Below are 17,355 nucleotides of genomic sequence, written 5' to 3'. Positions count from 1 at the left end.
TATGATATATTATGGTAAAATATTGCTATGATTATTATTTACTGTAAATATATATGTTGCATTAGCTTTAATATATTCATATATATTGCATTTGCCTTTAAAGCTTGGGGCTAGTTACAAATAAACTGCATCTTATCTTCTGAAAACATCCATGTGCTTCCTCCTCCTTCCTGGGCATTGCTCCAGATCAAAACAACCTTCCACATGACAAATGATCACAGGAGACAACCTGGCTACCTGTTCACCAACATCATCTTCCCTACAGCCCACATCCAGTTCCAATATTAACTCATGATCCTCACTCCCCAAAGGCACTCATACTGAATCACTCTTCTGCTTGCTTTTTTTTTGCACAAATAAGTGAGACCTTTCTGTATGATGTTATAGATTAAAACTTATGTTTAATGTCTAACCTGATTTTCTCCAGCTACAATTTACGTTGATTATTTCTTATCATTTCCCCACTGGACATGGAAAACCACTGAACACTGTCCTTTGATGTGTTTAAGACTTCTTATCCAGTCTTCTCTCACTCTTCTCCAGGCTGAAATAAGCCCAGCTCCTTCAGCCTATCCTCAAAGATCATATATATGCCACTTTTTGTTATTTAATTATACTGCATTTATATCAATTTAATCACTTCTTTAAAAAAAAAAACCTTGAACCAATTTCAGATCATATATAACCAATAAAACTGTATACACAATAAAATAAACACCACTATTCAGTTATGTCATGCCTCACCATATACCATAGCCCATCACCAGGATTTTAACCCCTTAAGGAATCACAAACAGTAGGATTCCTCCTGAATCTGCTGAGACAATTGATTCCAGAAATAAGGGGCCATGACTGAAAAAGGTCCAACTTCTTATGAACTGTAAGGTGTGGTCCTAATACCTGGCACAGCCCTCTGGGAGTGGGTTACTAATATTGCTTACTTTGTATAACTCACACGTAATATTCCTGTTAATACACTCCAATATTATATTTCCCTTTTTGTTACCACAGCCCCCAGATCCTTTCCTACAATATTTCTGCAGAGCCACAGTCATTTCCAATTTCATATTTATGAATTTAATTTTTCTATTCATAATTGCTGCATATCATTCCATTTATTTGTAGACCATTCTCCAAAATGTCAAGATCATTCTTAATCTCATCTTCTGTGGCGTTTACAATTCCTCCCACTCATATACATTATTAAGTTCATTCTCTCTTCCATTATCCAGGCTGTTAAATAAAATATTGAATACAGCTAGACCCAGGACCAACTTCTATGGCACCCCATTAGAAATGTCCCCCCAGGTTCATATCTATTCTCATTGTGCCCCTCCCAACTCCCTATCTACCAAACAGCAATAGGGTCTCAACTATGCTTTCTTGATGTGTTTATATCATGTGAGTCAGTGTCAAAAGACCTACTGATATATCACGTTTTCTTTTTCCTCCCTGTCTACGAGGCCTGTTATTCTGACAGAGAAGAAACTAGATTTACTTCAAGTAATTTGTTCCTCACAAATCCATGCTGGGCTTTTCTTACTATCTTGCTATCATCCAGGTACTTGACTGATGACTTGTTCCACTATCTTTGGTCACTGAAGCATTCACTGAATATTTTGACATTGAAGGAATATGTTTAAGTGGGGACAGAGGTAGAGTGAGGCCTAATGTTCTCCCAGACCAGTTTGTCCAAAGAGGATGATCAGGAGGGCATCAGAAGATACTTTCTCACAGAAAGATTGGTAGATGCATGGATCGGCCTCCCGGTAGAGGTGGTGGAAACATTGGATGTGGCAGAATTCAAGAAAGCCTGTGATTACAGAGAAGCCCATATTATGAAGAAGTGGGGGGGGGGGGGGGGGGGAAACAGATATCCACTGGGGTCCAGAACACTGCACCAGTATGCAAACTGCACAGACTAGATGGGCCTTATCTGCCGACATATTCTATGTTTCTCAACACTTATTCCCCAAGATAAAGAACACAGAAAGCTGTTATTTTACCCTTTGTAAACTACTGGTCCACAAGAATATGAAATGCATTTATACTTCACTAAAAGCAACAGGGTAGATAGTGAGCATGTTTTTTAGCCACTGCCAGTGTTATTCCTGGATATCCAATGCTGGGCTGTGTCTGAGCATCGGCATTGAATATCCAGGTTTATGCAGCCGGCTATCTCTTATGCACTTAAGTACGATATTTAACACTTAACCACGTATAAAGATAGGACTGTGTTTTATGTGGTCCGATTTGGCCACTTAACTTATGTGTTAAGTGCTGAATATCAACACTTAACCACATAAGTGCTTACTCAGCCCCCAGACTGCCCACAAAATCATTGGCTTTCACTGCGGTTAAGTGCCTCTGAACATCGATGGACAACCGCACACAGGCGATTTAAGTGACAAGAAGCCTCACTTGGCCACTTAAATCACTTTGAATATCAATCCCAATATTTCTAAACATTATGGGGTCCTTTTACTAAGCCATGGTAAAAAGTGGCCTGCGGTAGTGTAGGTGCGTGTGTATTGGGCGCGCGCCGGAACAGTTTTTACCGCATCGACAAAAAAATGTTTTTTTTTTTCTTAATGGGATGGGAAAAGGGCCTGTGGTAAAAATGAAACCAGCATGTGCCCGAAACCGGCCTGAGCCGTTAACGCCACCCACTGATCTAGCAGTAAAGGCTCAGGAGCCACGCACGCGGTGACTGGTTGGTGCGCGCCAAGGGCCGATTACTGCCGGAACCGGCGCACGTAGGAAGAAATATATAAACAATTCATCCAGGCATTATGGGCACATGCCAAATCTGAAATTACTACCAGGAGGGCGCGTTGGCCTGGTGGTAGTTTCATTTTGGTGCGCGCTGCACATGCGTAGAGCCTACTGCAGCTTAGTAAAAGGGTCCCTATATATAATAGGGGGTTTACATATCAACAAAAAAGTTAATTAGGCAATCCGGTGGGCTAATTAAAGCCTTTTGCAGTGACTAAACATCTGCTATAGCCAAGGCCAATGCAAGGGTATTAGGCCCCTAGACCAGGGGCGTATCTGCGTGGGGCCACAGGGGCCTGGGCCCCTGCAGATTTCGCCCTGGACCCCCCTACCGCCGTCAACCCTCCCCCGCCATCACCTACCCCCGCCGAGGTCCGCTTCCTCCTGCCTGCCAGTGCCTTTTACTTCAGCTGGCGGGGGACCCCAACCCCCGCCAGCCCAGCCGAGGTCTTGTTTAAGTTTTCTTCCTCGTGCTGTGCTGTTAAAAGCTGCATCCCTTCCCTTCCAGTTTCGGACAGAGTCTGACGTCGCAGCACGTTGACGTCCTGCACGTACAACGTGCTGCGACATCAGACAGCGGAGGAGGGTTGATGGCGGCGGGGGAGGGTTGGCGGCGGCGGCCTGGGGGGGCTATAATGTGCCCCTTCACTCTAGCCCCTGTCCCCCCTACCGCTGAACCTCAGATACGCCCCTGCTCTAGACAAACCTTCGATGCTTTGTGCTGCCCCCTTCCCCCCACTAAATTATATTTCAGACCGCTAGAGCCCCCATGAAATTTTGGTAATTAAATTCAACATTTATCTTGATCCTCAAATCATCTCTCCCTTAACAGTCCTAGAAAACTGAATAACATAGCCCTAAATATTAAACTTTCTTTTGGTTATATAACGAAAGCAACTTCCAAAAGTCATTTATCCAGGTAAATGGCTATTCGAAAATAATTCAGAATAAGAGAGGAAAAATCAAAATGTTATACAAAATCCTTCTCTAGTGTTAGAAACCATTAATTCAATTTCTCTTCTTTACTTCAGTCATATAAATGACACTGTTTAGTAGAGAAAAAGGACCTCAGTGCATGCTATCAGGTCACTAACAAAAAGGCTGAACAAAAACATCATCACTCGTTCTAAAAAAAACTCTATCAAGTATCACTCTGTATTTAGCAATTAACCAGCCGATACTCAGCTGGCAACAGTTAGTGTTTTTTTAAACGCTGAATATAGCCGGCTAGATTTGCCCTGGATATTCATGGCCGAGTCATGTCTGGCCACTGGCACTGAATTTGGGAGAATAAGGACCAGTAGTGAGTTGAGAGTAAAAAGTAAACACCTGTGAAAGCATCTGCTTTAATTTAATTTAATTTGTTTTAATTGTCATGAAAGGATACTGAGTGGATTGTGAGAGTGTGAAGACTGATGTGGGATTGTAAATGAAATAAATTTAGTTCACTCACAGCAGAGAGCCTGTACTGGAATGCTGTGAAAGTTAAGCTTGTGAGCAAGAGCTGACGCAGGGTGTGTGTTTGTGTGTGTGTGTGTTGTGTGTGTTGTGTGTGTGTGTGTGTGTGTTGTGTGTGTTGTGTGTGTTGTGTGTGTTGTGTGTGTGTGTGTGTAAAGGCTGAGGCCTGGTTTCTTTAGAATAGGGATGCAGTTAAAGAATAGGGGACTGCCAGGGAATGATTAATTATTTTTTTGTCTATAGTTAATTGGCCACAGTGAAATCCTTGACCCAGAGTAAGGAATATTTGGTAAAATAGTCAAGGGAGATAGGGTATTTTTCCTATTCAGTTTTATTAAAGACAGGAAACAAGCCGGAAAGACACACTTTGAACCGAGTCCAGAGGATTGAGTCCAGAAGATAAACTTCGGGCCCCCACGCAAGCAAGCGTTGAAGAAATGGACACAGATAAGTGACTATAACATCATCTGCACACCTGAAAAAAACTATACCTATGACCAGAACTCTGATAGTATTGAAAGAGTAAGTATGTACTTACCTGAACTGGTTAAAGATCTTGGAAGTTAATTACCTGGAAGATATAAGAGTAACCACAAAGAATCAATTCTTTTGAAAAAGGAGAAAAAGAATAACTAAATAACTAAAACAAACCACCGGACCCGGCGCCCTAGGACTATACGAGCCGCATCAGAGCGCCGGAGGGTCGACCGAGATTCCCCGCCGACCATCCCCATGAACAGGACGCCGAGCGTCTAACTACCCCTAATAATTCCGAGAGTACTTGAGCTTACCATGATGGAGGGTCGGAGGTCAGCCAAGAGAGCCCGCTAATCTTCTCCATAAATGGACCGCCGAGCACCTCCGGGAGCCAACCACAGCCCCTCCGACTCGGAAGAGCGACACCAATCACCTCACTCCGGAGTCCATCTGTACAGTTGGGAGCACCAAGCAGCAAACTAAGGGAGAGAGGAGGTGCTGAACGCGCACTACACTCCAGGGGCGATGTGTGGGATGCGTCCGGCCGATGCCCACTGCCCTGACTTCACTCCAGGTGAGCGCTGGTCAACCAGACAGAAGGCGCGAGAAGACACCAGGCGCATGTTGTGCACCGGGCAATGCCTACCCAACAGGAACAGTGCTAGACTTGCTACAGGTGGAAGGACAGTGGAGAACGAAGGCGTGGAGAAAGCAGCTCAAAGGATTACTTACTGCACTCTGAGTGAATGCCAATGACGGCTACGTGGGGCAGTGGAAACAAAGATCAATCAAACGGCTTCCCTGCCTACAATGAACTAGATAGGCTCACTTCCACTCCAGTCTATTAAACCTCCTCAAGATATGCCAGCCCACAGGTTTACTCGATGTGCTTTGAGTGAACACCAGTGACGGCAATGCGGGGACACTGGAAACAGAGATTAACCAAATGGCTTCCTTGCTTACAACGGGCTAGACAAGCTCTCTTCCACTCCAGTCTATTAAACCTCCCTCAAAGTTAACCAGGAGGGAGGAAATAGAGAACCGCAGCGATGGGTTACGACTAACGATCGCTGAATACTGTAAGTAGTGCCGGCCATCAAAACAAAGAAGCGCACATTCTATCACTAAACTTTTATCTTCTCGAGAACGCCAGATCCCACTAAATCACGCCCCTGTGACATAACGTTACCGTTGCACGACAGGGACCTCACAACTTCCAAGGTGGACAAGATTGCTACACAAATACAAGGGTCCGGGAGAATCATATTCAACGTTGAATACAACATTCTTCTATTAAAAACTATTGAACTAATACCATAATGAATATCGCCAAACTGCTCCTAGCTAACTACTTCTTATCCTTGACCCACCTAACAATGACCACCCCATTCACAGAAATCAACAACATACCCATGCTATGCAATAACCGAATAATAACTAGACACACCACACCACATCACACCAAACCGACAACAACCAAAACAAAGGAAGAGAACCAACAAGCTTACAATCACAACAACAAGAAAGGAAAGGTCATTAAAAAAAACTACACAAACCAAAAAATGACATCTAACAAAAGTCCACATAACACCGAAAGTAGAAGACCCATACCAGAAAATTCAAATAGGCTACATCAACGCCAGATCCATAGTAAACAAAACAACAATAACAGATTGGATCACGTCAGAGAAACTTGATCTACTTTTCATCACTGAAACCTGGATCCATGATCAGAAGGACCCTATCATCTTAAACCTCTGTCCCCCAGGATATAAAATCACCCACTGGACTAGAAAAAAGAGGGGGGGCATAACGCTTATATACCGATCTCATCTCACGATTGAAACCATCGCGGAATCTATAACAACCCACCTCGAAATAGCCTCAATCAGAATTCACCATAAAACCCTGATTGACCACCTAAATTGCATCCTATTCTACAGACCACCATGTAACTGGAACGAAAGTCAGACGGACTTCATGGACTTCGTCTCAAATATTTATTTCTTTGTTGTTTATACTTATGTTTCTTTCATGCTTACTACTGTACTATGCATTTGTATTATTGAACCGGAGCCTACCTCTACGGTATTGTGTAAGCCACATTGAACCTGCAACTAAGTGGGAAAATGTGGGATATAAATGTGTTAAATAAATATATGTATATCCAACTCCAATACACTAGTACTAGGAGACATTAACCTTCACCTTGATGACCCAAACTCTACCAACGCACGAGAATGCAAGGACGTCCTTCATCTATGTGATCTTACATGGCCACACATGCAAACAACCCACGCGAAGGGTCATACACTAGACCTCATCTCATACAAACTGTCCACTGATCAGAACCTAACCATAACACAAACTAGATGGACAGAAACACCATGGAACGACCATTACAAACTAAACCTATCCCTAATATGGCGGAAAAGGGGCTCTCTCCACACATGAGAACTCACAACTCACACCACGAGAGGCCAAATAGACCCAGTTACCTTCTGGCAACAGATATACTACAACGATTGGACAGTACCAACGGAATCCATATATTACCTCTCAGAATGGGACAAAAGATGCAGACAAATACTAAACGAAATAGCACCCTTACAATCAAGAACTTCACGTAGACAAAACTCAATACCATGGTTCAATGAAGAACTGAAAAAACTAAAAACACAATCTAGGAAACTGGAATAAAAGACAAACACACACTCAACCCATGGAAACAACTACAAAGGAAATACAAATACGCAATAAGACAGACCAAAAGGTCATACTACAAAATTAAAATTGGGCCGGACTACAAAAACACGAAGAAACTATACAACCTCATGAACAAACTACTAGACACAATGCCAGTCACCTCAACCAACACCGACATCCCATCTGCTGACAACCTTGCTAAATATTTTAATGAAAAAATCGTAAACCTACGCAAAACACTACCTCAGAACAACACAAACATAGAAAACTTTCATAAATGGTCTAGACCCAACCCCTGGTGAATACCCTGCTGACCAAATATGGTCAAACTTCGCTCTCCTCAGCACCGACACAGTTACTCAGACGATTAAAAAATACTCCAACAGCCACTGTCAACTGGACACCTGCCCCAGTTACCTAATACAATCTGCCCCTTGCCGCTTCATAACAGATCTCACATTCCACTTAAACTTCATGCTTCAACAGGGTAGCTACCCTAAAGAGAAAGGCAATATTCTGCTCACCCCAATTCCAAAAGACACCAAGAAAAAAACAAACAACATTACCAACTTCCACCCAGTAGCATCTATCCCATTAGTAGTCAAACTAATGGAAGGACTGGTGACCAAACAACTCAATGACTACATAAACAAATTCGGTATACTACATGAGTCACAATCAGGATTTCGTCTCCTACAAAGCACCGAAACAGTACTACTCACTCTCCTAACCAAATTCAAGCAGGAAATAGCATTAGGCAAGAGCATTCTCCTCCTCCAATTTGACATGTCAAGTGCGTTCGACATGGTTAACCATAACATACTGCTAAGAATCCTAGATTACTTTGGAATTAGTGGTGACACTCTCAACTGGATCAAGGGTTTTCTAACCAGAGAACATATCAAGTGAAATCAAAAGCAAATATATCGTCACCGTGGAAACCAAGCTGCGGAGTGCCGCAAGGTTCACCATTATCACTGATCCTTTTCAACCTCATGATGACTCCTTTCGCCAAGACCTTATCCACCCAAGGACTTAACCCATTTATCTACGCTGATGATGTTACATTATACATCCCCTACAAACATGATCTGGCAGAAATCACCAGCGAAATCAAGCTCAGCTTAAACATCTTGAACTCATGGGCAAATGCATTCCAACTTAAACTCAAAACAGAAAAAACACACTGTCTCATCATATCATCCCAACATAATACATACAAACCCACAAACATCAACACCCCAGGATACAACCCTCCCTATCTCAGACAGCCTGAAAATTCTTGGAGTAACAATTGATCGTAACCTATCACTAGAGACCCGAGCGAAATCCACTACATGTTTTTCTCAATGTGGAAATTCAAACGCGTGAAACCATTCTTTCCGAGGGAAATATTCCGCAACCTGATACAGTCAATGGTACTAAGCCATGCAGACTACTGTAATGGAATCTATGCGGGATGCAAAGATCAAATCATAAAGAAACTTCAGACCGCCCAAAACACAGCAGCCAGGCTAATATTTGGAAAAACGCGCTTTGACAGCACCAAACCAATCAAAGAACGTATCACTTTCAAAATCTGCAACTGTTCATAAAATAATTTACGGCGAAGCACCGGGATACATGACAGACCTCATCAACCTGCCAACCAGAAACACCACAAAATCTACACGATCATACCTAAACCTCCACTACCCAAACAATAAAGGTCTCAAATACAAATCCACCTATGCATCCAGCTTCTCCTACTTAAGCACACAACTATGGAATGCACTGCCAAAAGCAGTAAAAACTACGCTCGACCATCTAAACTTCCGGAAAGCACTAAAGACAGACCTGTTCAGAAGAGCATACCCCACCGACCCAACATAATATACCTGGACACTTGCGACACAATGTAACCAAAGATTGTTATGAACATTACCTGACCCTTCCTCCCCTCTCCCTCTCTAAGATCCCCCCAATTCTACCTACATATACTTCATTCCACCACACTATCACTGTATCCATTCACTCATGCCATGTATTTGTTCAGACCAAAATCGGCTAACACCGTTAACGGTAATATGTAAGCCACATTGAGCCCGCAAAGAGGTGGGAAAATGTGGGATACAAATGTAACAAATAAATAAATAAAATAAAATATCAAGGGCTAATTTGGCTGATGCTGGCTGCCTGGGCTTTTGAAGGTCCTGGACAATATTCAGCCGGGGCCCGAATAAGAAAGTTATGCAGCTGCTGGCTAAATATTGGCTGCCTGACACCTGCATGACTTTTTTCCCCTTTTAAAACCTCCTGATCCCCCTCTTGCCCCCCCCCCCCAACAAAGCCCTCCTTCCCTTTTCCCTCCCACAGCCCACTGCTATATAGAAGTTCACTCTCGGAACACTCCCCCTGCCGTCTAGGTAGGCCCCCCCAAGCTTACCTGATATCCCTGGTGGTCCATGGGGATCGTTGGGGGCAGGAGCGAAGCCCCTCACTCCTGCCCCTTGTGGCTTCCCTAAGAAAATAGCTGCTGCGACCTCTCGCAGCAGCTACAGTGAGGGGAGCATTTGGAGGGGTGGGGGTACATCTTCATGTTGGCGGGCTAGGGAGAGGTGGCTTTTTCAGGGGGCCAAGAGGGGATATCAGGGGGCATTAAAAGGGAAAACAAAGTTATGTGGGTGCTGGCTAATATTCACTGCTGGCACCCGCTTAGCTAAATGGGCAGAATTAGGACAGCTTTAGAGCTGAACTTAAATCGCCCACTTAGCTATGCAGGTACAACACCGGGTTCCTCCCTACCGCCGCCCCCTGCACCGCTCCTGACCTGCCCATTTTTCTTATGGACGGTCAGAGGCGATATTCAGTGGCACTGACTAGTTTAGTGCCGCTGAATATTGGGGAGGGGTAGGTGACCAAAGGTGATTTAAGCGGCAGGAGTCTCTCCTGCCTGCTTAAATCACTTTGGATGTTGGCTGGTAAATAAGTAAATGTCCAAATGCAGAAATCATGTTAGTAATATCAAAAAACTTTAACACTCTGGCAGTGGCGTACCAAGGGGGGGGGCGGTCCGCCCCGGGTGCACGCCGCTGGGGGGTGCCGCGGTGCGCGCCTGCTCCTCCGAGTTTGCTAAACTTCGTTCGTTCGCTGCAGCTCCCTCTGCCCTGGAACAGGAAGTAACCTGTTCCGGGGCAGAGGGAGCTGCAGCGAACGAACGAAGTTTAGCGAACTCAGAGGAGCAGACGCGTGCCGCGGCCCCCCCCCCCAGCGGCATGCACCCGGGGGGGTGTCATTTCACCGGAGAGGGGGGAGGTGTCATCTAGCGGGGGGGCGCATCGGCGCTCCGCCCTGGGTGCCATCCAGGCCAGGAACGCCACTGCACTCTGGCTTCTTTACTTCCAATGCAGCAGTAGTAATGCAGTATCCTTGAACAGAGTGGTCCTTCTATTGAAATAACCGGGGAAGAAACCAGGGTGTTAAATTCTTCCCTTCCTTTCAAGATAAGTGCAAAGTTGTTTTTTTTTTATATTACTAAAAGCGATTTGTGCATTTGGACTTTTATTTATTTCCATACACTTGTTATACCGCTAAAAGGCTAATCTCATAATAAGAACAAGTAACGAAGGGCCTCTTTCACCAAGCTGTGGGTAAAAGTCTGTATTTTGTTAAAAAGGAAATGGCCATGCGCTAATCACAGGAATTGGCGTGTGGCCATTTCTGGGGGGGGGGGGGGAGGCTTTACCACCCCCTGTTTAGGCGATGGTAAAGGCTCCTGCGCTAACCTGGCGGTATCCAGGCAGTACATGGCACTGCCCGATTACCGCCAGGTAAGCCCCGGTACTACAAAAATACAAAATATTTTTGTGGCACAGGAAACGGAATGCTTACTTAAAGGCAGGGAGAGAGGGTTGATTGCTAATGTGGAAATGGTAGATCATTGCAGAGCTTGGGACCAACATAATGGGATGCAGAGTGATGGGAGGCGGAGGGCGGAGTTGGGAGGCAGGGGGATAGTACCAGGAGGTTACTGTCAGTTGAGCAGAGACAGGGAAGAAGGGCGTCAGAATGAGGTGCTAAATACAGAGTAAAAATTGGTGGATTTTTTTCTTTCAGATCAGTGATGGTGTTTTTGTATGGTCTTTTAGTGGAGGAGTAGCCTGAGAACCAGGGGAACCGGGTTTGATTCCCACTGCAGGTCCTTGTGGCTCTGGGCAAGTCACTTAACCCTCCATTGTCCCAGGTACAAAATAAGTACCTGCATATAATACATAAACCGCTTTGATTGTTACCATAGAAAGGCAGTATATCAAATCCCATCCCCCCTTTCCCATTAGTGACCTGATAGCATGTACTGAGGTCCTTTTTCTCCACTAAATAGTGATTTATATGACTGAAATAAAGAAGGAAAATTGGTTTCTGACACTAGAGAAAGATTTTGAATACTATTCAAAAATGACCCTTATCTCTCTATTGTTTTGCTCTGGCTGCAGCTGTTCTTTGCTGTCCCCTCAGAAACTGCTGTCCTAGGCAACTATATATTTTGCCTAATGATTAAGCCAGCCCTGCGCATATCTGCTATGTAAAAGATACGAGCATGTGGTACTTTAATCCACAAGAAAATCTCTCTTGCACTGTGAGTTTATCCTTGAATCCCACGAATGGAGGAAGAGAGTCTTGGTGGCTTCATCCACATCAGAGCTCTCTAACTTAGCCTGGGATATTTAATAGATTTGCAACAAAATAACTATCTGCTTCCAACAGGTCAAATGACTTTGAGCGAGACAGACCAAACACAGAGAAAGTGACTCAAAAATGATCAGACGATGTTCCAAAAGTCTATTAATTTACTAATTAACATCCAAGATGACACAGGACATGTTTTGGCCTATCTGGCCTGACTCAAGAGTCTTCAAAAGGATGTATGCATGGTAGAGTGACTCGCAGCTTTAGAGACAAAAAAAAATGGAGATCGTACTAATCTCTTGAACCGCTCGCGGCAGAAGCTGCAACTCGCCATGGAATAAGTTAACGAACAAAACTCAACTGAAAAAACTCCTCAAAACATCTTCAACACAGCTGGTGCTGCATTCATGTATAAAGTGTCGAGTCTTGGATGTTGCTTAATAAATTTTTAGACATTTCTGATCATTCTTTGAGTCACCTCCGCTGTGTTTGGTGTATCTTCTGCTCTTCTATATTAACATAGGTTTGAGCAAGATAGAACTTTTGTTCTGCCTCCCTTCTCTTACCATTTGCTTATTTTCTTGCATATCTTCCTTCAGGTCCTTCAGGGATGCCAGCTGTTCCAGCACATCTGTAGTGAGTCTGGGAATATCTAAAAGGATGTTGGAAACATCACAAACTTCTACCAGCCCCATCACCAAGGAAAGCAAATAAACTGTTTTACTTGTGATGGTTAAATCACATGCAAAAACGTACACACACCTGCACACACGCACAAGCACAAAGACAAATAACACATGCACACACAACCACAAAGACACACGCAAATACCCACCCACAGTCACATAAAGATACATGTGCAGATACTGTTACTCTTTTCCAAACACAGAATCATTTACTAAAGGAAATTTCTACTATACCAGTCTCTGGGATTGGCAGCCCTTGAAGATTCTGCAGTCCCTGAAGCCCCTGTAGACTCTGAAATCCCTGCAGACTCTGTATCCCTTGCAATCCTTGAAGCCCTTGCAGCATAGGTAACTGGAAAAGCTCTGTGCGGTCAGCTTTGATAATGTATAATTCTTCCACTTGTTCTTTCAGACCTCCATATAGCTTGGCCACTTGTCCAATCTGACGAAGGGTTTCTACGGTCTCCACATAGCGTACAGCAGCACTACTCAACCTAGAAGATGCACTGGAAGCTGCTCTACTCCCTGGGCTCCTACTCTTTGAGTGAAAAGTGGAAGGAGCAGGTGATCCTGGGGCTGGTTTAGTGCTGTGTTCCACAGTTTGTGAACCCTCTTGGATTTGAGGCTGTACTTCATGGGGGCCTGGAACTGATGGCATAGCCTCATGCATTCCCATAGTTGATGATGGAGCTGCTGATTCAGCTGGGTATACTGGTGCAAACTGTGGGGCACCAGGTCCACCTGGGCTTCCTACATCAGATAGCTGGGCTCCAGGTCCGACTGGGCCTCCTCTGGCAGGCGGCTGAGCTCCTGGTCCAGTTGGACTTATTCTGACAGACGGCTGGAATCCCGGTCCAGTAGGGCTTAATCTGGAAGATGGCTGGGCTCCTGGTCCAGTTGGGCTTAATCCGGCAGACAGCTGGGCTTCTGGTTCAGTTACACTTCCTGTATCAAACTGCTCATCTACTGGTGTCATTGGGGTTCCTGTGGCCAGCTGCTGGCCTCCAGATCCAGTTGGAGTACCCATAGCTAATTGCTGGGCTCCTTGTCCAGCTGGGGTTCCCATGACCAACTGCTGGGCTCCTGGTCCGGCTGCAGTTCCTGGCCCAGCTGGGGCTCCCATGACTAATTGCTGGGTTCCTGGTCCAGCTGGGGTTGCTGTAGCCAACTGTGGGGCCCCTGGTCCGGCAGGGGTTCCCATGGCCAAATGTGGGGCTTCTGGTCCGGCTGGAGCTCCCATGGCCAACTGTGGGGCTCCTGGTCCAGCTGGAGCTCCCATGGCTAGCTGCTGAGCTCCTGGTCCAGCTGGGGTTCCCATGGCCAACTGATGAGCTTCTGCTGTGTCTAGAGTTCCCATGGGCAACTGTTGGGCTCCTGATCCATCTGGGATTCCTGTGACTGTCTGTTGAGCTGCTGGTCCAAACTGGGGTCCTGTGGCCATTGACTGGGCTCCTGGTCCGCCTGGGGTTCCTGTGGGAAGCAACTGGGCTCCTGGTCCAGTCGGAGCTGCTGTGGATGACTGCTGGGCTCCTGTTTCAGTTGTCTGCTGGGCTCCTTGTCTGGCTGGTGCACCTTTAGAAGGCTGCTGGGGTCCTAGTCCAGCTGGGCTTCCTTTAGCTGATGGCTGACCTACAGTTTTAGCTGAGGTTACAGAAGCAGTTAGATGAGCTCTGGAAGGTTTTGATTGAAGTGCTTGGGAGGAAGAGGAGGATTGGGTTTTGCGGGCTGAGTGTAGGGTAGGTTTTGATGGGTATGATGCATCTTCAGCTTCTGCACTTAAGTCATCAGTGGTCTGCATGTCCTAGAGATAAAGAAAAAAAACTCAATTACTAACTTTAGGGAATGGGCAACATGGGATATTAAAATATAATAATATCGGTCAATTATAACCAGTATCTATGATCTGTTTGGATATCTCTTACTACACAGATATATATTATGACATGGGGCACTTGCATCATAAATACATAGTAACACCTATCCAGACACATTTTGTATCATAATATTAAACACTTACATAACATAGGAAGACAGAGGTTTAATTGCAAACATAATCTGATATTAACCCTCCTTTGTATGTCGGGATACCTTCTTTCTTCTCTTCTGAACTGCCAACCAAGTTGGAACTTACTTCAACTACACACATCACTGTGCCAAAGGAGTAAGCCATAGCAGAAGCCCCCCTGGGCTTCATTTGTGCCTACTTTGCAAATCCCCTATTCTGACCTTTGTATCATTCAATAACCCTACCCTTTGGGTTTTTAAGAGATTCACAATGAATGTGCTTAAGATATATGCATACAATGGAGGCAGTGCATACATCTATGTCTCATTACTACTACTACTATTTAGCATTTCTATAGCGCTACAAGGCATACGCAGTGCTACACAAACATAGAAGAAAGACAGTCCCTGCTCAAAGAGCTTACAATCTAATAGACAAAAATAAATAAAGTAAGCAAATCAAATCAATTAATGTGAACGGGAAGGAAGAGAGGAGGGTAGGTGGAGGCGAGTGGTTACAAGTCAAAAGCAATGTTAAAGAGGTGGGCTTTCAGTTGATTTAAAGGTGGCCAAGGATGGGGCAAGACATAGGGGCTCAGGAAGTTTATTCCAGGCATAGGGTGCAGCGAGACAGAAGGCGCGAAGTCTGGAGTTGGCAGTAGTGGAGAAGGGAACAGATAAGGATTTATCCATGGAGCGGAGTACACGGGAAGGGGTGTAGGGAAGGACGAGTGTGGAGAGATACTGGGGAGCAGCAGAGTGAGTACATTTATAGGTTAGTAGAAGAAGTTTGAACAGGATGCGAAAACGGATAGGGAGCCAGTGAAGGGTCTTGAGGAGAGGGGTAGTATGAGTAAAGCGACCCTGGCGGAAGATGAGACGGGCAGCAGAGTTTTGAACCGACTGGAGAGGGGAGAGGTGACTAAGTGGGAGGCCAGCAAAAAGCAGATTCCAGTAGTCTAAACGAGAGGTGACAAGGGTGTGGATGAGGGTTTTGGTAGAGTGCTCGGAAAGAAAGGGGCGGATTTTACGGATGTTGTAAAGAAAGAAATGACAGGTCTTGGCAATCTGCTGGATATGAGCAGAGAAGGAGAGAGAAGAGTCAAAGATGACCCCAAGGTTTCGAGCTGAGGAGACAGGGAGAATGAGAGAGCCATCAACAGAAATAGAAAACGGGGGGAGCGGGGAGGTGGGTTTGGGGGGGAAAATGAGAAGCTCGGTTTTGGTCATATTTAATTTCAGGTGGCGTTGAGACATCCAGACAGCAATGTCAGACAAGCACGCTGAAACTTTGGTTTGGATGCAAGGTGAGATATCAGGGGTAGAAAGGTAGATTTGGGAGTCATCAGCATAGAGATGGTAGGAAAAGCCATGGGATGAGATTAATGAACCAAGGGAAGAAGTGTAGATAGAAAAGAGGAGGGGACCAAGAACAGAACCCTGAGGTATGCCGACAGGCAGAGGGATAGAAGTAGAAGAGGATCCACCAGAGTGAACACTAAAGGTGCGGAGGGAGAGGTAGGAAGAGAACCAGGAAAGGACAGAGCCCTGGAATCCAAGTGAGGACAGGGTATCGAGAAGTATGCTGTGATCGACAGTGTCAAAAGCAGCGGAAAGATCAAGAAGAATGAGATCTCATAATTTTGATGTCCAAAAATTCTAACTCAACAGCATTGATTCTAGAGGTGAACTGAATATTACTATCCACCGAATTCAGGTACTCAATGAAGATCCGCAATTCACGCAAAGGGCCCCGCCAGAATAATATGACATCGTCAATGAATCTCTTCCACATTACCACTTTGCTGATCCATGGAGAGGTATAAACATACCTCTCCTCAAACCGAGTCATGTAGAGGCAAGCTAATGAGGGCGCTACAGACGCCCCCATCGCTACCCCTTTAATCTGTCTATAAAATTTGTTGTCAAATTCAAAATAATTCTGGTTTATAACCAATGATATAAGCTGTACTAACACCGTGATCTTAGACTCGGATATGTGAATCTTCGCAAAGTGGTCTTTTGCCAATTGTATAGCCTCATTCTGAGGTATGTTTGTATAGAGAGCGGTGACATCTAGGCCCACCATATAAAAATTAGCCAGTTTAACGTGCAAGTAGTAAACAGGGACATGCACAAAAGGGTATTTTCCGACCATGGTAGCAGCTAACGAAAACGGAATGCAAATGAACCAAAGGCTATTATAATGAGATGCACTACCGTTTTCCGATCGGGAGGTCTGCACCTCTCGTTGGGGCTGCTGTGAGGGAATCGGAAGGGGGGGAAAAATCTGGGGGGAAAAACGTCCAAGTGCTCGTCAGGGACGTCCTCTTTTGTTTGAGGGAAGGACGTCCATGATAGGCACTTTAGAAGGACGTTCCTGACGAGCTCTTGGATGTTTTTCCCCCCAGATTTTTTTCCTTTGATTTGCCTGTTTCTCGGGGTTAGGGGAGGGGGGCAGTTAGCCTGCGCTCAGCTCAGCGGCCCCTCGCAAATGTTATCTCCCCCTAACCGGAACCTTTTTGAAATCCAGCCCTCGGGCTGCTGCTGATAAGCTTTGCTGTGCACTAGGGAAAGAGCAAGA

The 17,355-nt window shown here is 45.1% G+C and overlaps 1 protein-coding gene across 1 annotated transcript in view; it reads right to left on the bottom strand.

Moving 5' to 3' along the window:
• QRICH2 (glutamine rich 2) overlaps positions 1 to 17,355 on the bottom strand; it is a 148,096-nt gene that overhangs the window by 81,021 nt on the left and 49,720 nt on the right. The window contains 2 exon segments of the mRNA XM_030208204.1: positions 12,648 to 12,733; positions 13,002 to 14,568. Coding sequence (XP_030064064.1) covers positions 12,648 to 12,733; positions 13,002 to 14,568 — 1,653 coding nt within the window.

This window comes from Microcaecilia unicolor, chromosome 6 (assembly GCF_901765095.1).
Source record: "Microcaecilia unicolor chromosome 6, aMicUni1.1, whole genome shotgun sequence".
In the NCBI taxonomy this organism is placed as follows: domain Eukaryota; kingdom Metazoa; phylum Chordata; class Amphibia; order Gymnophiona; family Siphonopidae; genus Microcaecilia; species Microcaecilia unicolor.
This window is presented reverse-complemented; position numbering and strand designations above follow the sequence as displayed.